General features: G+C 36.1%; 1 protein-coding gene across 2 annotated transcripts in view; it reads left to right on the top strand.

The window, feature by feature from the left end:
• The window catches only part of SLC2A13 (solute carrier family 2 member 13), a 454,917-nt gene that overhangs the window by 99,474 nt on the left and 331,836 nt on the right, over positions 1–23,607 (top strand). For both annotated transcript variants that reach the window (XM_057557296.1, XM_057557295.1), the window contains exon 3: positions 7,709–7,917. In XM_057557296.1, the coding sequence (XP_057413279.1) occupies positions 7,709–7,917 (209 nt within the window). The remainder of the gene's footprint in view (positions 1–7,708; positions 7,918–23,607) is intronic.

The following is a 23,607-nucleotide window of genomic DNA, read 5'->3' on the forward strand; positions in this document are numbered from 1 at the left end:
CTTATATATATGTTTACATCCATGGCTATGAATTTTTTAGCAGTTTACATAGACTCATTTACTAGGTAACATAAAAATTGCTCATTTGCTGGTGATGTATCACATCACCTTTTTACTTGAAAGAATCCAACTTGACACAGTGATTTTTTTTTTTTTATTATGTACCCCCAGCTGTGTGTCTCCTGTTTGCTCTCTAACTGCCATCAGATTTTCAAGTGTATCAGTCACTGATGTTGATATTCTACATGGCCCTTAATGGCAGAGGAAAATTAACTTATTAGCCTGAGGTCTCAATTAGGCAGTATTTTCTTTTTTTTTTTTTTTAATTTTTATTGAGGTATAATTCATTTACAGTGTGTGTTAGTTTCAGGTGTACAGCAAAATGAATCTGTTGTACAAATACATATATCTGCTCTTTTTTATATTCTTTTCCTGTATAAGCCATTACAGAGTATTGAGTAGAGTTCCCAGTGCTATACAGTAGGTCCTTATTAGTTATCTATTTTATATATCATAGTGTGTATGTGTCAATCCCAGTCTTCCAATTCATCCCTCCCCCACCCCTTACCCCCCGGTAAGCATAAGTTTATTTTCTACATCTGTAACTCTATTTCGGTTTTGTAGGTAAGTTCATTTGTAGCCTTTTTTAGGCAGTATTTTCTTATTTTAATTTCTTATCTATTGAAATGGATCTGTGAGTGATGAAGAAAAATTTTTAAATATATTATCAAGTAAGTTGTTGTAACTATAGCAGGTAGTTAAATTCAGTGTTATCTTCTTGCATTTAAAACTTGCATTAAGTAGGAACATATATAAATCACAATTCATGTTTGATGACTATTGAGTAATTATTTTATCATTGATATTTAAAGGTGGCTGTTTCTTTTGTAAATCCAAGAATAGGGATCTAGGAGTAAATGCATTACTCATGTGATTATTACTTAAAGTTTATGAAAAAACTCAAAATCCGTAGGACTCTTGAACAACGAAGTTGGGTAGCTCTAGATATAGGGCTGAAGGACGGTGTTCTTGGATGTGATTTGAAGGGATGGGGTTATGCCATTTTAAGGGGAAACTTAAAAAGTGTATAATGATAGAGATCATTGGAAAGGTGAGCTTGGGGAGATGTTTTCGGATTTATACAGTAATGCACTCTCTCTGGTTAAGTTCATTCATGATGCTCAATTGCTTAATGATTGGCTTAGAGTTTGGTACTTAACTTACATTCAGATGTTTGCTGGAAACATCTCAGATGGCATCTCAGATGGCAAGTTCAGCCTTAGCTTTCAAAGCAAACACAGTAAATCTTCAAAAAGTAACATTTTCAAAGAATTTACTTATTCTAACTGCTAACCCTTTCTATTTTCAATAAAATGTTTCAGGAAAAAAAGGTTTAAAGTTTATTTCATAGTTATATGTAAAAGAATACCAATTTGAAACTGTAGAGTTTTAAAGAATAAAGCATAGCATTATGCTTAGTATTTATGATACAGTATTCCTCTAATTGATTTGTGCTCTTAGAATGGGCTAACCATTCTTGATTTCCAAATTAATAGCAAATAGATATAAACAGAATGCAAGCTAGAAGATAGAGGATGGAGGTAAAACTATTGGAATAACAAATACAGATTTGTCATTTGATTTTTTTCAGTTTATTATAAGACAGTATTAGATATTATTAGAGAATATTGCTAAAAACCCTCCCTGTACCCAGGACAGTTTCAGAGATTGTGACTGAGCTCATCTTACTGTTTTGAAAAATATCAAGATCCTCTAGGACTAGAAAAATGTAACATGAGAATTTGGCTTAAAAATGTATACTTTTAACAACACAAGGTCTAGAGACAGGTAAGGAAGTGATTATTGAACTGCACATTAATGCTGTCATGGCCTATTAGGAGGATATTTGGCTAAATGACTGCAGTGTCCAAAAAATCTTTACTGTGCTTCTCAGAGTGAAAATGTCTTCCTTTAATAGAATTCAGCACCTCAAGAGCCATAAAAATAATTTTATACAATTTGTTTTAAATATAATATTTTGTAATACAGTTCCCTTAGCTATGATAGTCTTTCTGTTACAGCTTGACTTACAAGTAAAACCATAAATCGTATAGCTCTTGCATTATAAGGCATTGGCAACCTCTTCCCATCATTTGAGAATTTAAGGAGGGAAAAGAATAGAGGGGAGAAGAGAAGTAAACAGAACGTGATGTAGGATACAATTCCTCAATCCAGCACAATTCCTTTTGGGGCGGCCTCTGGAAGGCAGACATTGGAAAACAAAGTGTAGAGAAAAGTGACTTTAGATCTATCACTTCTGTCATATAAAACATTTTAAAAGGATCAAATCTCAAGTCCAAATTTTTTGCTCTCAATCATATTTTAAACTATCTATTGTGTTATTATCTAAATTTTTCCTATATGAAAAGTTTACCAGTGTATGTTAAAGAAAAATGAAATCAAAATTCATTTTGGCACAGTGTTCAAAGTGAGCACTGCAAGTTTACCCTTACAAATGATATATTTTCTTTTAACTAATAGTCAGCTGTTTTCATAGAAGCACTCTGGTGTTGAGGATAATAGAATATCCCATTTGCCACGACCGGGTCTGTGTTGTTAAATCCAGTTTGCAGTTCCCTAGCCCAGTGGGTGCTAAGTGTCAGGTGCTACGCAGGGTTTGGCGAGATTCGGAAGGGCTGCACCCAGCAGCCCTTTCCCCTGTTATCGCCACAGGGCTTTACTGCATTTCACAGAGATGTGTGAACAACAGACTTCTAAAGCGATCCTTAAACATGAGGCTGAGGTAAATTTATGCCCCCTTTTATGAGTTCTGCAGAATTATTATCAAGTAATCATGAAACATTTATTATAGCTTGACTTACAATAAAATTTTATTATAGGGATCCTGGGTTTTAATCCTGGTTCCACTGCATCCTAGTTCTGTATCTTCTTTGTGCCTCATTTCTTTGTCTTTAAAATGGTAATAATAATGGTTCCTACCTTATAGGGATGTTGCGAAGATTAATGAGTTAAAGTATTTTAATTCTTTTGAACAGTGCTTGGCACATAGTAACTAGTGCTATGTGTTAGCTATTACTTTTGCTGTTCAAGCTGAGTTTGACCTTCAAGTAGATTTTTATGTATTTGGAACATAATCATCACCGCTGTGGAACTACTAGAGATAAGAAACATGTTTATCTGTTGACTGTGTTTTCAGATAACCATGTTATCATCAGTTCAGAGAGGGGCAATTATGAACTGCAAAATTCTGTGTCTTAAATGGCCATCTATATTCAAAGATTACTGGTCTTTTGTTTCATAGGTTAGAGCAATATGATTCCTTTAAAACAAGAATGATTGTAAATTGTTCAGTTCAATGAAGGACTTGTTTGGTTTTGTGTGAGGCACAGGCCGTCTGATGGCAGCAGCTCAGCAGGTCTGCTCAGCCACAGTGGGGAGGGGAGGCACCCAGGAATGAGGGATGTTTGGTTTACAGAGTTTCAGTTCCTGACACTGGGAAGGCTTAATCTGAGGTGAAGAAGCCCGACTTGTCTCCTTTGTTGATAGGTGGCCCAAACACACAATTTGAAAGTATTGCTTACTATTTGAGGTCCCCTCCTTAGTTTTCTGGTAGGCAGGGGCTGGTACTGCTAGTTGTACCAGAAAATAGCTCATTTGTTAACTTCAGTTTAGAAAGTTTTAAAAGGTATCTTTCTGTGAGTGATCATGATGCTAAAGAATATTCTAAAAAATTTTAGAACTCATGAAGGCTTGGCATTTTTGATTGAGTCAGCCTCCTTTCCCCTTCTGTCAACTTGATGTGCTATCTGGCCTCCAGAAGGTAAATGGCGTTTGCTCTAAGGTGGACCTTGGGTGCTTATTGTTCACTTTCACCCCCTGGATTTTTATTTATTTATTTATTTATTTATTTATTTATTTACTTATGGCTGTGTTGGGTCTTCGTTTCTGTGCGAGGGCTTCCTCCCGTTGCGGCAAGCGGGGGCCATTCTTCATCGCGGTGCGCGGGCCTCTCACTATCGCGGCCTCTCTTGTTGCGGAGCACAGGCTCCAGACGCGCAGGCTCAGTAATTGTGGCTCACGGGCCCAGTTGCTCGGTGGCATGTGGGATCTTCCCGGACCAGGGCTCGAACCCGTGTCCCCTGCATTGGCAGGCAGATTCTCAACCGCTGCGCCACCAGGGAAGCCCCACCCCCTGGATTTTTAAAACACTTAGATCAGTGGTTCTCAGCCTTGATGGCACCTGGGGAGCTTTTAAGAAAATAGAATTCCCTGAGCTTGAAGCCCAGAGCAATTAGTCAAAATCCCCAGGGTAGGTGGGCCCTGGACACTGGTGTGTTTTAAAAGTCTCCTGGGTGATTCTAATGTGCAGCCAGGGTTTAGAACCCTTGATTTGGCTTATAATTATGAGGTCCCCCATGTCAATAGGGGGCTGCTTGTCTGTTTGGGGATTGCCTGCCTGGTTTGTCAGTGTACTCTTGTCATTCATCTGGTTCCTGGTTTCCTTGGGTTTACAGGACTCTTGGTAAGTCTGTAATCGTGCCTGAACTAGCCTATAGAGTTCCTCCTCTCTTAGTCTCATGTTAAAATTTTCATCAGTATCACAGCAAAGCAAACTCTTATTTATTCTTCTTATTCTCCAGTATGCATATCATTGGAGGAACAGTTTTTCCTCAAGAAAGAAACTGGTTACTGCTGCCTACTAAAAGTTTGGGTGGATGATATAGCTGGGATAGAAAAGTTGCATTGAATTAGTTGACAGGGGAGAAGGTCAGGGAGGTAAAAACATTTTTTGCTGAGCTTTCTCTTTGTGCTTAGGTACCGAAAGAATGATCTCACTTAATTCTCCCAACAGCTCAATGAAATGGACACTGTCATCTGTGCATTAAAATGTTATGTAACCTGATCAGGGTTTTGTGGTTAATATGTCCAGAGGTGAAGTATGACCCAGGTCTGCTCCTACCCTCTCTCCATCATAAACCACAGTTACCTGATCTCTTGTGTATTTGGTCTCTACAAAGCCATGGTAATTTATTTCTATCAAAATATTTTTATCATGAAAGATAATTAAAATATAGTAAAATAAGCTCCTTTGTTTTACTTTTAGAAATCTTAGGATGTAAATGTATAAAACATGTTTGATCTTGACTAGTCTCGGAGAACAGGCTTTAATATCCTTAAAGTTTGGCAATAGAGTGTGAGTTCCTTTTTCCTACCCTAGTATTAAGGCATTGAATTGTAAATGTCAGACCTAGACTCTTGGGACTTAGAGATTTCAGAAGGCTGGAGGGCTAAAGTATTCTGTCTTCTACAGCTCACTTAAAAAAACAGGCTAATATGTATCTTTGCATTTTTCTTTTTGTATTTTCCCTTTTCTTCCCTTCTTTTCTTTTTTCTTTTAATTTTTAAAAACTATTATGTTCTGGGATTAAATAGTGAGTAGTAAAGTGCAAAGTATTATGTGAGCATCTTCGGGTCTAAAAATGATTCAGTTTCTATATTCATTTCAGTGCTTCTTTGAAGTAGTCAGTGCACCCCTTTAATCTTAATTCATCACTAAGGGGGTTTGGAAAACAGAAGGAAAGATCAAGAAAGGTATAGAGAAATGAAAAGTAAAGGCTTTCATCTTTAGTACTTTTCTTATTTATTTCCTAATCCAATATATTTGGTTTCTACCTTTTTATTGCTTTTCTTTTGAATAATTGGCAATGTAGGATAACCTTTTTTCTTAAATTTTTTAAGAGAGAACACACTGAATAGAAATTTCATTCATTTATAGCATTAAAACACACGTTAAGATTTGGTTATACAAGTTAACATCTTAAGGGAAAGAGGCCAGAAATATTCATTTGTGTGAGCTGATCTCTCTAGTTCTCATCAGATGAGTCTTCAGAAGAAAAGGTCTGGTCATATCTAGAGTAACAAACAGAAGAAAAGGTCTGGTTATATCTAGAGTAACAAATAGTTTCATTGGAAAGAATTTCTGTGTAAGTAACTTTGCAGAGCTAAATGATCCAGTAGAGTTGCTGCATAAAATGGTACTATATGAGTGTGAAACAGTTTTCTGTTTAGTTTATATACACAGTTTCGATATATATAGCTGTTTTTGTATCATTTCATAAAACATTTACTAAATGCCTACTGTGCAAGATACTTTATAAGGTGCTATGTTGAATATAAAGTTAAATATGCAATCAAGTGAAATAGGTAAATAATTTATTATAATACAAGGTATAATGACATAAATAGAGGTTAAAAATGTTTTCTAGGTGAGCAGAGGAAGGAGTGATTAAGTATTGGTGTAATTATCAGTACTCATGGATTAAAGTATAAAACATGTCTAATAAGATTTCCTTTAATATTGTAGGCCAAGTGATTCATTTAGTCATTCATAAACACTTTGTTCACTTTCTAAATCTTAATTTTTCTGAGTGTATTTATAGCTACTGTTTGGGTAGGAGGTACTCTTAACACCCATGTAGCAATTGTGTTTTGTTTTTCTACTCTTTTTGGAAGTAAAATGAAATTGCCTGGAAAATAATAGACTTATTCACAAGATATGTGTCTTCAGGACTGCTATACTTTAGGTTTAGCATGGCTTAAAAGTTGGAACAGCTTTGAAAAGTGTATTGAGTCAGGTGAATTCTCGTTGATTTATGAATACCAGTGAGTATAGGTTGTTATGTAATCAGGACTGGCCTTCTGAGCTCTACCACCATAAATCTACCATGGAAAATATTCTGGGAACTCGGATCAATAGAAAACATCCAGGTGTCCTAGATTCATAGAAGCCACCAATTTAAAGAGACCTTGAAGTTTATGTAATCTAACTCAGTTTAAAAAGTAAAAAGATTGAGGCCTAGAGGTATTAGGAGATTAGTCCAGTGGTCAGAATAATTTGGAGAGATCTTTGATATTGATATACTCATATTGCTATTTTTGTTATTTCTCTGGGAGATTTAAAGTGCTATGCTTATTTGTTATTTAGAATTTTGCCAGTCATTAAGAATAGACATTTGAAGAAGATGACAACTTAAAACATTAGCAGCTTTTTCATATTTCTAGTCATTTTAATAATGATTATTAGCATCTGACTTCATCTTTTTTCTGCTATCGGCTGCTATGTGCTTTCCTAACTCTCCCTCCACCCCCCCTTTTTTTGTTAAGTAAAGTGCTTTTTTGTCTAAAAAAAATGATGCTTGATGGCAAAATGAAATCATAACTAATCGTTTACAGAGAAGAAATAACTGTAAAGAAATAAATCTGAGCATTTATTTTAATGAAAGGTATATCTTTTAAACAGATATCAGAGAGTTTTGTCTTAACCCCATTTTTATATTGTAAATTACAGAATTATATTAGTATTAGATAGGAATGGTGATTTTGGTGTTTTGCATGTTGTGTTTGGTTCAGAATGCCTATCCAAAATGATCGTGACTTTTGTCCATTCTTTTTCATTGTAATTTGTGGGAGAGATAAAGAAGAATCAGATTTTTCTCATTTTTCAATTTTTCACTACAATATAAAAATATCTTTTCTGGTGACACACACATGCACATACGATGAAAAGAAAATCATTCTAATTTTTACCATTATATGTTATTCCTAATGTGGTGAACACAAACCTTTTATTCATACTCAATGCTAATAAGACCACATTTTACAACAATGTATTGATTTCTTATTGCAGGTACATGCTGGGACTTGCAGCAATTCCAGCAGTTATACAGTTTTTTGGCTTTCTCTTTTTACCTGAAAGCCCTCGATGGCTTATTCAGAAAGGACAGACTCAAAAGGCCCGTAGAATTTTATCTCAGATGCGTGGTAACCAGACCATTGATGAGGAGTATGATAGCATCAAAAACAACATTGAAGAAGAGGAAAAAGAGGTTGGCTCAGGTATGTGGATTTTATACATATATGAATTTTAAAACTACATAATAGTTTTACTTATAAATTATATTCTTTTAGTATTATTTAATGTCTCTAAATGATGAAGTGGTTTAATATGTATAACTAAACCAAAATAAATATATTTTAATTTTAAAAGCAATATAATAATGTTATAAAAGAATGAAGAAAACACTGCCATAATGCCACTGTCCTCAAATAATTACTATTTTTATTTTTGTAATTTCTTTTATTTTAAGTCAGATATAATTGACATAGTTGTCATTTTGAGTGTGGGGACATTTTTTGAGTATATGTATATTTTACATATAAATATTTAATATATAAAGATAAGTATGTATTATTGACCTTCTATATTAAATAAAAATTCAGTTTGAACTATTGTCAAAATAAATCACTTTAGTAAAATTAAATACCTTGTTTACATGTGTTACATTAATTTCCATACTAATTTTTATAAAGATTAAGAATACCTTCATATACTATTTATGGAATAATTTTGCATTTCCCCATTCTCATTAAAATGTTTAATTGTCTAATCACAATTTAACCATGTCAGAAAACAAAAAAAGCATGGTTCTGGTTAATTTATGTTGATGAATTTATTTTCAGAGAAGAAATCACGTAGGGATTTAAAAATTCTCAGGCAAGATCTGTAATCTTGACAGTCTGACTTAGGTAAGCAATTTGCCAGATGGGAATGATGGGAAAAGGTAGACATTTTACGATTCCCTGCTGGATTCACATTTCCCAAAATTGTTTCGTTTTCTCTCAACCTTCCTTCTGCCTCTACATTAATTGGTTGTTCAATGGAGATGCTTACTTATATTAGTCAAATTATTTTTCACACCTGAGAAAATGCCAAAAACACACACAACCCTTTATTGATATATGTCATACACAAGTCTTGGAAGGTCTGTTCACTCACTCTTACTATCTTTTGGTAGAGCTGAAGAAGCAATAGAATGAACACTGCAGAAACTGGTCACTGTGGTAGCCACACATGGTTTGACTTACATATACACAGTACATGATATTTACATACACAGTGTGATCTTATTACCTCCTTGCTCAGACCAAAGCCCCTAGATAATTGTGAGCCCACTCTAGGTGAAAGTCATTTTTAGCAAAAAGTTTCTGAGTATATACCATGTGCCTGGCATTGTCAGCATTTCCGATACTCTGCACATTAGTGCAAGTATTAAAGAGAATTTTGCTTTAACAAAATTAATTCACTTAGTGAGTTCAAGATTGTGTTAATTTTTAAAATACACTTTTAAGTGTCTATCTAAATTGCAAACAACTTCTTTCATGCTTCTGTCTAAATTCCTCTCAGCAGCTGCTTGAACGAAATACGAGGTTGTTTCATATTGTAATCAGTAATGTAATGTAATTACATGTAATCAGTATACTTGAAACCCATGTGCTAATAATGTGTGAGTGGAAATTTTTTCAGAGTATTAGGTTATATTAAATACTACTTAGAACATAAGTTTTTATTAATTTATGTTAAGGATAGAAACAACAACTTAATAAAAAACACCTCTTGTTTAGGAGTAGGGATACCACTGACTTTACTACAAAGCATTGAACATGTAGCTTCACTTTGACTACTTAAAAAGTTGTCTGACTGGTCTAGCCATGCAGTTGTTGATGATGCACGCTGTTTGAGTCTCATGACTATTTGGAATGTGTAACCAAATGGGTTTTTAGAAACGAGGTAGATAGGATTACAGTTATCTGTGTCTGCTTTAGTTTTTATTAGATGTCTTTGGGAACTAAGTAGGGCACTATTTTACCTATACCTATTGGATATAGATAAAATAGTTAGCTATTTACCTATTTTCTCATATTGCTTTATATGCACATTTGGCACAAATCTTTTTTTTTAAATTATATACATAAAATTTATTTGTTATGCATTACACATTGATAGAAAAATTAAAGGCAGATATCACTTCAAAGACAAAGTGGCACAAATCTTAACACCATAATATTATCCACTGAATCCTAATTTGTCTTATGCTTGGGTAAATATTGTAAACTTTGTAACTAATAGGATTAATAATTTTTCCATTTCTGGATTTGTATTATTTGAGTACTGTCATCTTGCTTAATTTTAAAACTAATCTTATGTTCTTTTATAAAGGTAAAGAATTAATAGCATTATGGCATGAATGCACACAGACAGTTTTGCCAGGGTTACACAAGCACCAGTAATTTGGGGCTTCATTTTTGTGACTGATAAATTTGACCACAGTAAAACATATTCTGCACAGTATGAATTTTATTGCATCGTTTTCATGTCAGGTCAGTTGGAAAATAGAGAGTAGTGCTAGGACTTGTGTTACAAACCAGAAGGTCCTGCCCTCAGTCGCTTTACATTTGAAAAGATAGGCTAGATGGACAATTACACATGAAGAAACAGCTAATTTTGAAATAACAAAAATGTTCTGGCTCAGAGAACAGTCAGCCATTGTGTTGGAGGGTTAGAGAGTGACCTGTGTTAATCTGTCCATGGATTCTGATGAGGTGAATTTTGAGCCATGACTTCAAGCCCAGGAACTCTGAGTAGTGGAGGGCAGTTGCTTGGAGGGATGAACCTTGTCCTAGGCACCATAAAATACTCAGCTATTCCAGGAGGGTAGAAAATAGTTGTTTAATATGACCACCTTTCCTTTTGGCAGAAATGTTTTATCATCAGACATGGTGTCTTAGTTACCTGCTACCTGTGAGCCAAATAGGTCTGATTCCAGATCAGTGAACGATGTCCTTCTCTCAGAGTTTCCAGTGGATTTGTGACTTGTGACTATTATGGTACTTGGTTATGTGACCCTCCTCTATTTGTAGGATTTTTTTCCTTGGTCACTTGAGTTTAAATTTGACCTCTTTGAGGAAAATAGGCATAGCTGCTGAACTATGTATTAATTTTTTTGATGTGTGAAATGTCAGTGTATATGGGACTTATTTGCTTCCTGTTTCAAAACAGACTTTATGACTTTATGTAGTGAATATGGTGGCTTCTCTGACCAGGTCTGCAGGAGAAGTGAGGCTTATAGGCCATGTTGTGGAACAGGATTGGGTTATAATGGGATTTCATCTCTTCTTCTGCACATGACATAAAAGTCGACCTCTTTAGCATGTGATTTCTCCACTATAGGGGAAAAAAGGCAGTTTATGGGAAAAGAAGCAAACAATTTTCATTTGTATTCAACACTGTTTATACATCCTGTAGGACTAATAAAGTGAGACTGGAAGAAATGACAGCTTGGTTGGGAAAGCTCTCGGAATTGGGAGATAGGAAAATGAAAGACTTGTCCTGGCTCCATTCCAAACTTGTAATCCTAAAAGGATTTTGGGGGGAGCACTGAACCTCAGTTTTCTATTAGGTTTGTAAGAAAAGAGAACCAGATTATAACAGCTCCACAGTCTGATTTTTTAGTTTTAAAAGCCTGTGAGAAATGCCTGTTTTAAAATTTCTAAATACTGGGACTTCCCAGGTGGTCCAGTGGTAAAGAATACGCCTTTCAATGCGTGGGACACAGGTTTGATCCCTGGTCAGGGAACTAAGATCCCACATGCCGCAGGGCAACTAAGCCCGCGTGACACAACTACTGAGCCCATGCGCCTCAACTAGAGAGCCCCCCATGTGCTGCAAACTACAGAGCCCATGCGCTCTGGAGGCCGTGCGCCACAACTAGAGAGAAGCCCACATGCTGCAATGAAGATCCTGCGTGCAACTAAGACCCGACACAGCCAAAAATAAAAAAAATTAAAAATAATAAAATAAAAATTCTAAATACTGTACAAGAGTCTTTCATTCAGAAATACTTATTGAGTGACACCAATAAATGTGGGGATGTGGCAGTAAATAGATAGACAAGGTTCTGGCCCACTGGGAAGAGGCACACAACTGATAAATAAAAGAATAAATAATTACCAGATAACTACAAATTGTGGTAATTGCTTTGAAGGAAACAAACAGGATAATAACATATTTATAGAGGGACTGAAGAGGGGCTACTTTAGGTGGGATGGTTAGGAAACGCTTCTCTGAAGAGGTGAGTTTGAATGGTGATAAAGAATCAGCAATGTAGAGAACTAAAGGGAAGACTGTTCCAGGCAGAGGGAACAGCAAATGCAAAATTATATGTATCGTTAAGTTACCAGATTAATTTTCTTGGAACATTTTGATTATATATATACATGTACATGTACCAGAGTTTAAAGACATTTCAGTAATAACTAACTATACATCTTTATTTATCCCAGGTTGCCAAGCCAAAGCTTGGAATTAGTAGAGACACAATTACTACTTTAAGAATTAAAAGCACATTTGAGTACAAAATAATATACCATTTCTAACATTTTGTTGCTTATCTCTTATGGTTTATCTTACTGGTTTATTTCATGTTGCATAGATGTGGAATAGAGTCATGACTTGTATGTACATGTGCACTTAGGCTGCTTCCAAGTTTAGGCTATTGTTAATAATGCTACAGTGAACACAGGGGTGCATTTATCTTTTTGAATTAGTGTTTTGGTTTTCTTCGGGTAAATATCCAGAAGTGAAATTGCTGGATCATATGGTAGTTCTATTTTTAGATTTTTAAGGAACCTCCATACTGTTTTCCACAGTGGCTGCACCAATTTACATTCCCACCAACAGTGTAGAAGTGTTCCCTTTTTTTCCACATCTTCGCCAACATTTGTTATTTGTGGTCTTTTTTTTTTTTTTGTGGTCTTTTTGATGATAGCCATTCTGATAGGTGTGAGGTGATACCTCATTGTGGTTTTGCTTTCCATTTTTCTGATGATTAGTGATGCTGAGCATCTTTTCATGTGCCTGTTGGTCATCTCTGTGTCTTCTTTGGAAAAGCGTCTATTCATGTCTTTGACCCATGTTTTAATTGGGTTGTTTTTTGATATTGAGTTGTATGAGCTATTTATATTTTTGGATATTAATCCCTTATGGGTCATATCATTTGCAAATATTTTCTCTCATTCTGTGTGTTGTCTTTTCATTTTTTCGATGGTTTCCTTTGCTGTGCAAAAGCTTTTAAATAGGTCCCAATTGCCTAAGGTGACAGATCCAAAAAACATTGCTTTGATTTATGTCAAAGAGTATTCTATGCTTTCTTTTAGAAGTCTTATGGTTTCCAGTCTTACATTTAAGTCTTTAATCCATTTTGAGTTTATTTTTGTATATGGTGTGAGAAAATGTTCTAATTTTATTCTTTTACATGTAGCTGTCCGGTTTTCCCAGCACCACTTATTGAAGAGACTGTCTTTTCCTCATTGTGTATTCTTGCCTCCTGTGTCATAGATTGACTGACCATAAATGTGTGAGTTTATTTTGCTCTATTCTGTTCCATTGATCTATGTGTCAGTTTTTGGGCCAGTACCATACTGTTTTGATGACTTTGTAGTATAGTCTGAAGTCAGGAAGCATGATACCTCCAGCTCTGTTATTTTTCTCAAGATTGTTGTGGCTTTTCAGGGTCTTCGTGTTTCCATACAAATTTTAAAATTACTTGTTTTATTTCTGTGAAGTATGCCACTAGTAGTTTGATAGGGATTGCATTGACTCTGTAGACTGCCTTGGGTAGTATGGTCATTTTAACAATATTAATTCTTCCTATCCATCAACATGGTATATCTTTGCATCAGTTTGTGTCCTCTTCCATTTCTTTCACAGCGTTTTATAGTTTTCTGAGTACAGGTATTTTATTTCCATAGTTAAATTTATTCCCTAGGTATTTTATAATTTTTGATGTGATGGTAAATGGGATTTTTAAAACATTTCTCTTTCTGATATTTTATTTTTAGTGTATAGAAATGCAACATATTTCTATATATTAAATTTGTATCCTGCAACTTTACTGTATTAATTGATGAGCTCTAGTGCTTTTTCAGTGGCAGCTTTAAGATTTTCTACGTATAGTACCATGTCTTCTGCAAACAGTGACAGTTTTACTTCTTCCTTTCAAATTTGGATTCCTTTTATTTCTTTTTCTTGTCTGCTGTGGCTAGGACTTCCAATTCTATGCTGAATAAAAGTGGTGAGAGAGGGTATTCTTGTCTTCTTCCTGATCTTATAGGAATCCTTTCAAATTTCACTGCTGAGTGTGATGTTAGCTGTGGGTTTTTCATATTTGGTTTTATTATGTTGAGGTATGTTCTCTCTGTACCCACTTTGTGGAGAGTTTTTATCATAAACAGATGTTGAATTTTATCAAAAGATTTTTCTGCATCTATTGAGATAATCATATGATTTTTATTCTTCATTTTGTTAATGTGGTTTATCACATTAATTGATTTGTGGGTATTGAGCCATCTCTGGGATAAATCCCACTTGATCATGGTGTATGATTCTTTCAATGTATTGCTGGATTTGGTTTGCTGTTATTTTGTTGAGGATTTTTCCATCTATGTTCATCAGTGATAATGGCCTGTAATTGTTTTTCTTGTTTTTGATATTTCTGTCTGTTTTTGGTATCAGGGTGATGCTGGCCTCGTAGAATGAGTTTGGAAGCATTCCTTCCTCTGCAATTTTTAGGAATAGTTCAAGAAGGATACATGTTAACTCTTCTCTAAATGTTTGATAGAATTCACCTGTGAAACCATCTGTTTCTGGACATTTATTTGTTGAGAGTTTTGATTATTGATTCAATTTCATTACTGGTAATCAGTCTGTTCATATTTTCTATTTCTTTCTGGTTCAGTTTTGGGAGAGTGTACATTTCTAGGAGTTTGTCCATTTCTTCTAGATTATTCATTTTATTGGCATATAATTGTTCATATGATCCTTTGTACTTCTGTGGTGTCGGTTGTAAGTATTCCTTTTTACATTTCTGATTTAATCGATTTGGGTCCTCTCTTTTTTTGTTGGTCAGTCCGGCTTAAGGTTTATCAATTTTGTTTATCTTTTTAAAGAACTGGCTCTTCATCTCAGTGATCTCTTCTATTGTTTTTTTAGTTCCTATTTTATTTATTTCTACTCTGGTCTTTGATTTCTTTCCTTCTACTAACTTTGGGTTTTGTTTGTTCTTTTTCTAGTTCCTTAGGGGTAAGGTTAGGTTGTTCATTTGAGATTTTTCTCATTTCCTGAGGTTGGCTTGTATCACTATAAACTTCCTTCTTAGAACTGCTTCTCCTACATCCCATAGATTTTGGATTATTGTGTTTTGTTTTCATTTGTCTCCAGGTATTTTTTTTTTCTCCTTTGATTTCTTTTTCCATCCCCTCTCTTCAGTCTGTGTGTGTCTTAGATCTGAAGTGAGTCCACTGTAGATAGCATATATATGGGTTTGTTTTTGTATCCATTCAGCCACTCTATGTCCTTTCATGGGAGCATGTAGTCTATTTACATTTAAAGTAATTATTGTTAGGTATGTACTTACTGCCTTTTAAAAATTGTTTTGGGGTAGTTTTGTAGTTATTTTTTGTTTATTTCCTCTTCTTTTGTTCTATGCCCTTGTTATTTGATGACTGTCTTTAGTGTTATGCTTTGATTCCTTTCTCTTTTTTGTTTGTATCTATTATAGGTTTCTGGTTTGTGGTTACCATGAGGTATATTTATAACAATATATGTATTCATATATATATATGATTATTTTAAGCTGCTGATCTCTTAATTTCAAATGCTATTTAATAATTCTGCATTTTATTCCCCTTTCCCAGGATTACTTTTTTTGACGTCGTATTTTACATATTTTTGTTTTGTGTATTCCTTAACTACTTATTGCAGATACAGATGATTTTACTACTTTTGCCTTTTAACCTTTTTACTGACTTTGTACATGGTTGATTTACTACCTTTACTGTATTTTTGCCTTTACCAATGAGCTTTTCCTTTTAGTAATTTTCATGTTTCTAGGTGTGGCCTTTTCTTTTTTGCTTAGAGAAGTACCTTGAACATTTCTCATAAAGGAGTTATGGTGGTGCTGAACTCTTTTAGCTTTTGCTTACCTGTAAAACTTTTGATCTCTCCATCAAATCTGTTCCTGGGTAGGTATTCTTTGATATAGGTTTTTCCCTTTCATCACTTTAAATATGTTGTGACACTCACTTCTGGCCTGCAGGGTTTGCAATGAAAAGTCAGCTGATAGCCCTGAGGGTCCCAAGTCTAGTGTCTGTGCACTGATGTGTGGTCCTCGGTCCTAGGCCCTCTGGTGGATATGGCCATGTCCAGGGGTGGCTGTGGGCTCAAGGGGTCTTAAGGCAGCTTTCCTGCTTTTAGGGGGCTGTTTCCCCTCCAGGCTAGTTGCTTGGCCTGAGGCGTCCCAGTATAGGTGCTTATAGCCTAGTAGGCAGGGCCGGGTCCCTAGGCTGATAAGCTAGAGGGAGGGCTTGCTAGCACCACTGTCCATGTGGTAGAACAAGCTCCCCAAAATGGATACTGCCAGTGTCTGTGTCCCCAGGGTGAGTTCCAGTTGCCTCCTGCTTCTTCTGGAGAGTCTCCAAGATCAGCCTGTGTCTGACCCAGGGTCCTTTAAAATTACTGTTTCTGCCTTAGGTCTCTGAGCATGTGGTTTGTGTGCCCTTTAAGAGTTGAGTCTCTACATTCCACAGCCCTCTGGCTGTCCTGAATGTAAGCCCTACTGGCCTTCAAAGCCAAATATTCTGGGGGCTTGTTTTCCCAGTGAAGGACCCTCTGCAATTGTAATTATCCTCCCATTTGTGGGTTGCCCACCTGGAGGTGTGGGTCTTGACTATACCTCTGCCTCTCCTATCCATCTCATTGTGGTTTCTTCTTTATATCTTTAGTTGTATAATATTTTTTTTTCTGGTAGGTTCTGGTCTTTCTCATCAATAGATGCTCTGTAAATAGTTGTAATTTTGGTGTGCCCGTGAGATGAGGTGAGCTTAGGGTCTTCCTACTCCACCATTATGGACAAGATCTCTTCTTTTTCTTTTTTTTTTTAAATGGAGGTATAATTGACATATAACTTTATATTAGTTTCAGGTGTACAACATAATGATTTGATATATGTACATACTGTGAACTGATCACCACAAGAAGTTTACTTAACATCCATCACCACACATAATAAAAAACATTTTTTTTCTTAACTTTTTCAATTTCTTATCCAGCAGGAGAGAACAGGTATTTATCTAGGGTGGTGTCAAAGGAGAGTGAAGGCCGTTGCTGACATGCTTAGCAGAAGAACCCCTTAGGCAGGGCTCAGGGAAAGTATGAAATAAGGCACCATCTCTGCCACTCCCTTCTGGGCTCTGCAGTGGGGGATTAAGGCAGGATCATTGGAGGGAAAATGTAAACAAAGAAAGCTTTTTCTCCCTAGAGAAATATGCAGATGTTGATGTTAGAACCATTACAAAAAGACCACGGAAAGTGTTTTGGGAGCTTGGAGCTGTCAGGGCAACTTCAGTGCAACAACAGATTGATAAAGGGAGCCATGCAAGGGGGAGACTGAGTCCAGACCTCAGGTGGCAGGGGCAGCCTCCTGCAAATCTGTTCATCTGTTTACAGCACATGGTCATTCTCAGGAGTTTAAAACTGTATATGGACTTTCTTTTAAGGAAAAAGCTTTTTTGTGTGTCCTATCTATTTATATATATATATATATATATATATATATCTTTTACAGTTAATATTACCTAAGTCACCTAAATCACAGATACTTCCAAAATTGATTTATTTCATGTAAAAGTGTCACTGAGAAAGCTGGCCCTACCCTTTGGGCACTAAAATCTTAATATTTAGGTATATGTGAGAAGTAGCAGCCTAGAGGCACTAACTAATGCTTTAAACTGAAATTAGATCCAGGTCTACTGGTTGCTAGTAACTATTGTAGTGCATTCAGGGTTACCTATGCAGTGTATAATCTTTGCAGAAACATTTACATCAGGAAGATTTACATTGTTTAATTGTATCAACAAATCAACTCAGTAATCTGGGAGAATGTTGGCTCTGTGTTTTCCCTTTGTTGGGTAGTTTAATCTCTAGCCTGGAAAGGAAGAATGTTGTAGGGTAGAAAATTTATTCAAGACCCTCCTGTGAGTTCGTTTTTTAAAACCTGGTTTGATTTACCTCTAGCTCTTTGGGGGTCACATCTATGGTGTACAGGAAAGAACAGCTGCATCTCTCTTTTTCTCCTCCAGTAATTTTACAATTAGGTCATCAAGACTCATATCCTCATAAGTCAGTTTCTTTTCCTGTGAACTGATATTGTCTGTGGTCATTTCAACAAATCATGTTCTGCAGAGAGGTCAGAAAGGGTAGATATATATCATCGATTTTGATAGAAATCCTTCCAAAAGTTTCTTTAGAAATCTAATTCCAGCCTAGTGACATTGCAGTGGAATGCTCATTACAGGTGACATCTGCTGCACTTAGAGCAAAGTGTCATTTTTCCTAATATTTCTGGTAGTTTTGCTTATATTTTCTTCGTGTGATAGTACAGTGCTTTCTGACCCAAAATAATTGCATGTATGCTATTTACTGGGTGAACTTGAAATAGATATTAACAAATTGTTTCTCAGCAAGATGACAACCAATTTTCCACATGTAGGCCAAGAAAACATATCTATATCTAATATTCTTGAGGTTGCCACAAAATTGCCCAAATTGTCAATGTGTGAGGTTGTTATACGTATCTCCTATGGTAAAGGGTAGATTAAGATAAAAGGTCAAGTAAAAAGCTGCTTTAATTTTCTATCCTTGTGTTAACAAGCTGTAAGCTGAAGGATTATTAAAACAATATATATGTCTTTTTTTTTTTTAATTTTGATGGCTGTGTCTGGTATTAGTTGTGGCACATGGGATCTTCATTGCAGCGTGTGGGCTTCTCTCTAGTTGTGGCGTGCGGGTTTTCTCTTCTCTAGTTGTGGCATGCGGGCTCCAGAGCGCATGGGCTCTGTAGTTTGCGGCATGCAGGCTCTCTCATTAAGGTGCCCGAGCTCAGTAGGTATGGTGCTTAGGCTTAGTTGCCCCGTGGCATGTGGGATCTTAGTTCCCCAACCAGGGATTGAATCTGCATCCCCTACATTGGAAGGTGAATTCTTTATCACTGGACCATCAGGGAAGATCCTCAGACTTTAGTTAAACTTACTTTTTTAGGCATCATGACTTATTTAAAAGAACCTCTATTTAATTCAACATGGCTTTAAATAAAGGTTGCTTTGGATTTTCTAAACCCCAGAGAATTTTTAAAATCATAAGCAGAATTAGAATAGTTCTTAGACAAAGAGATAAAGAATGGCATAGAGAAGATTTTCCACTCGGCAAATCACAGGAGAAGGAAGTACTTTTCACATTACCTGTAGCCTTTCACGCCATTTTCACTAATTTGTATTGAAAATCCAGATTGTCTTAGGAAGTTGATAGGTAGTACTTCATGGTTCATCCTTCTGCTTTCTTGCTACGATGTACTTAAATCCATATTTCATTAAAAAAATCCATGCTAAAGGAGTTTTGATTGTGTCAAATTTTTCTTTTTTACTTCTACACATTGTGAGGTTTTTCTGTATTTAATACAAATAGGAGGAGAAAACCCAACAAAGTACATTTCAAAAGGAATATAGTTCTTGAGTTGCTGCTTTAGGGTAGTTCATTTCCAACTTAACACTAAACCCGTCATTCAACACAAGTGACAGTCTGGTTTGTAAATAAAACTCTGGTCTGGAGTTTTTTTCCTTGAGAAAAGACAAGTTGTTGTGCCCTTTAAAGGTTAACCTAAGGTGTGGAGAAGGTTAGAGGAATATTCTGAAGAAAACCCAATTTTCTCCATCTCAAAGGGGAAGGCACATGAACCACTCTTGAATGTTGGAACTTTTTAGTGATAACAGGAAAGTTCCATTGATGGGCTCTAGAATCACAGTATTAATAACCATGTCGTGTGATATCTGAAGAACCTTACCTATTAACAAATATCAGAAGAGATCTTCTCGAATGTTTCTCAAAGATCGAAGAATTACTCTTAATTTTTTCTATCGTTTTATTTTTTTTTAACATCTTTATTGGAGTATAATTGCTTTACAATGGTGTGTTAGTTTCTGCTTTATAACAAAGTGAATCAGCTATACATATACAGCTATACATACACATATATCCCCATATCTCCTCCCTCTTGCATCTCCCTCCCACCTTCCCTATCCCACCCCTTTAGGTGGTCACAAAGCACTGAGCTGATCTGCCTGTGCTATATGGCTGCTTCTCACTAGCTATCTGTTTTACATTTGGTAGTGTATATATGCCCATGCCACTCTCTCACTTCGTCCCAGCTTACCCTTCCCCAACCCCGTGTCCTCAAGTCCATTATCTACGTCTGCGTCTTTATTCCTGTCCTGCCACTAGGTTCTTCAGAACCATTTTTTTGCTTTTTTTTTTTTCGATTCCATATATGTGTGTTAGCATACGGTATTGGTTTTTCTCCTTCTGACTTACTTCACTCTGTAGGACAGACTCTGGGTCCATCCACCTCACTACAAATAACTCAATTTCGTTTCTTTTTATGGCTGAGTAATATTCCATTGTATATATGTGCCACATCGTCTTTATCCATTCATCCGATGATGGACACTTAGGTTGCTTCCATGTCCTGACTATCGTAAATAGAGCTGCAGTGAACATTGTGGTACATGACTCTTTTTGAATTATGTTTTTTTCAGGGCATATGCCCAGTAGTGGGATTGCTGGGTCACGTGGTAGTTCTATTTTTAGTTTTTTAAGGAACCTAAATACTGTTTTTCACAGTGGCTGTATCAATTGACATTCCCACCAACAGTGCAAGAGGGTTCCCTTTTCTCCACACCCTCTCCAGCATTTATTGTTTCTAGATTTTTTGATGATGGCCATTCTGACCGGCGTGAGGTGATACCTCATTGTAGTTTTGATTTGCATTTCTCTAATGATTAGTGATGTTGAGCATCTTTTCATGTGTTTGTTGGCAATCTGTATATCTTCTTTGGAGAAATGTCTGTTTAGGTCTTCTGCCCATTTTTGGATTGGGTTGTTTGTTTTTTTGATATTGAGCTACATGAGCTACTTGTAAATTTTGTAGATTAATCCTTTGTCAGTTGATTCATTTGCAAATATTTTCTCCCATTTTGAGGGTGGTCTTTTCATCTTGTTTATGGTTTCCTTTGCTGTACAAAACCTTTTAAGTTTCATTATGTCCCATTTGTTTATTTTCGTTTTTATTTCCATTTCTCTAGGAACTGGGTCAAAAAGGATCTTGCTGTGATTTATGTCGTACAGTGTTCTGCCTATGTTTTCCTCTAAGAATTTTATAGTGTCTGGCCTTACATTTAGGTCTTTAATCCATTTTGAGTTTATTTTTGTGTATGGTGTTAGGGAGTGTTCTAATTTCATTCTTTTACATGTAGCTGTCCAGTTTTCCCAGCACCACTTATTGAAGAGGCTGCCTTTTCTCCATTGTATATTCTTGCCTCCTTAATCAAAAATAAGGTGACCATATGTGCGTGGGTTTATCTTTGGTCTTTCTATCCTGTTCCATTGATCTATATTTCTGTTTTTGTGCCAGTACCATACTGTGTTGATTACTGTGGCTTTGTAGTATAGTCAGAAGTCAGGGAGCCTGATTTCTCCAGCTCCGTTTTTCTTTCTCGAGATTGCTTTGGCTCTTCAGGGTCTTTTGTGTTTCCATAGAAACTGTGAAATTTTTTGTTCTAGTTCTGTGAAAATGCCATTGGTAATTTGATAGGAATTGCATTGAATCTGTAGATTGCTTTGAGTAGTTTAGTCATTTTCACAGTGTTGATTCTTCCAATCCAAGAACATGGTATATCTCTCCATCTATTTGCATCATCTTTCATTTCTTTCACCAGTGTCTTATAGTTTTCTGCATACAGGTCTTTTGTCCCCTTGGGTAGGTTTATTCCTAGGTATTTTATTATTTTTGTTGCAATGATAAATGGGAGTGTTTCCTTAATTTCTCTTTCAGATTTTTCATCATTAGTGTATAGGAAGGCAACAGATTACTGTGCATTAGTTTTGTATCCTACTACTTTACCAAATTCATTGATTAGCTCTAGTAGTTTTCTTCAGGATTTAGTAGTAACATCTTTAGGATTTTCTATGTATAGTATCATGTCATCTGCAGACAATGACAGCTTTACTTCTTCTTTTCTGATTTGGATTCCTTTTATTTCTTTTTCTTCTCTGATTGCTGTGGCTAAAACTTACAAAACTATGTTGTATAGTAGTGGTGAGAGTGGGCATCCTTGTCTTGTTCCTGATTTTAGTGGAAATGGTTTCAGTTTTTCACCATTGAGAACCATGTTGGCTGTGGGTTTGTCATATATGGCCTTTATTATGTTGAGGTAAGTTCCCTCTATGCCTACTTTCTTCAGGGTTTTTATCATAAATGGGCTTGAATACTATCGAAAGCTTTCTCTGCATCTATTGAGATGATCATATGGTTTTTCTCCTTCAATCTGTTAATACGGTTTATCACATTGATTGATTTGTGTATATTGAAGAATCCTTGCATCCCTGGGATAAACCCCACTTGATCATGGTGTATGATCCTTTTAAAGTGCTGTTGGATTCTGTTTGCTAGTATTTTGTTGAGGATTTTTGCATCTATGTTCATCAGGGATCTTGGCCTGTAGTTTTCTTTCTTTGTGACATCTTTTTCTGGTTTTGGCATCTGGTTGATGGTGTCCTCGTAGAATGAGTTTGGCAGTGTTCCTCCCTCTGCTGTATTTTGGAAGAGTTTGAGAAGAATAGGTGTTAGCTCTTCTCTAAGTGTATGATAGAATTCACCTGTGAAGCCATCTGGTCCTGGGCTTTTGTTTGTTGGAAGGTTTTTAATCACAGTTTCAATTTCAGTGTTTGTGATTGGTCTGTTCATATTTTCTATTTCTTCCTGGTTCAGTCTCAGAAGGTTGTGCTTTTCTAAGAATTTGTCCATTTCTTCCAGGTTGTCCATTTTATTGGAATATAGTTGCTTGTAGTAATCGCTCATGATCCTTTGCATTTCTGCATTGTGAGTTGTTACTTCTCCTTTTTCATTTCTAATTCTGTTGATTTGAGTCTTCTCCCTTTTTATTTTATTTTATTTTATTTTATTTATTTTTTTTGACTGTGTTGGGTTTTCGGTTTGTGCGAGGGCTTTCTCTAGTTGCGGCAAGTGGGGGCCACTCCTCATCACGGTGTGGGGACCGCTCTTCATCGCGGTGCGCGGGCCTTTCACTATTGCGGCCCCTCCCGTTGCGGGGCACAGGCTCCAGACGCGCAGGCTCAGTAGTTGTGGCTCACGGGCCCAGCTGCTCCGTGGCATGTGGGATCTTCCCAGACCAGGGCTCGAACCCGTGTCCCCTGCATTAGCAGGCAGATTCTCAACCACTGCGCCACCAGGGAAGCCCCGAGTCTTCTCCCTTTTTTTCTTGTGAGCCTGGCTAATGGTTTATCAATTTTGTTTATCTTCTCATGGATCCAAATTTTTGTTTTATTGATCTTTGCTATTGTTTCCTTCAGTTCTTTTTCATTTATTTCTGATCTGATCTTTAGATTTCTTTCCTTCTGCTAACTTTGGGTTTTTTTGTTCTTCTTTCTCTAATTGCTTCAGGTGTAAGGTTAGGTTGTTTATTTGAGATGCTTCTTGTTTCTTGAAGTAGGATTGTATTGCTATAAACTTCCCTCTTAGAACTGCTTTTGCTGCATCCCATAGGTTTTGGGTCATCGTGTTT

The sequence above is a fragment of the Balaenoptera acutorostrata genome, chromosome 11, assembly GCF_949987535.1.
Source record: "Balaenoptera acutorostrata chromosome 11, mBalAcu1.1, whole genome shotgun sequence".
Classification (NCBI taxonomy): domain Eukaryota; kingdom Metazoa; phylum Chordata; class Mammalia; order Artiodactyla; family Balaenopteridae; genus Balaenoptera; species Balaenoptera acutorostrata.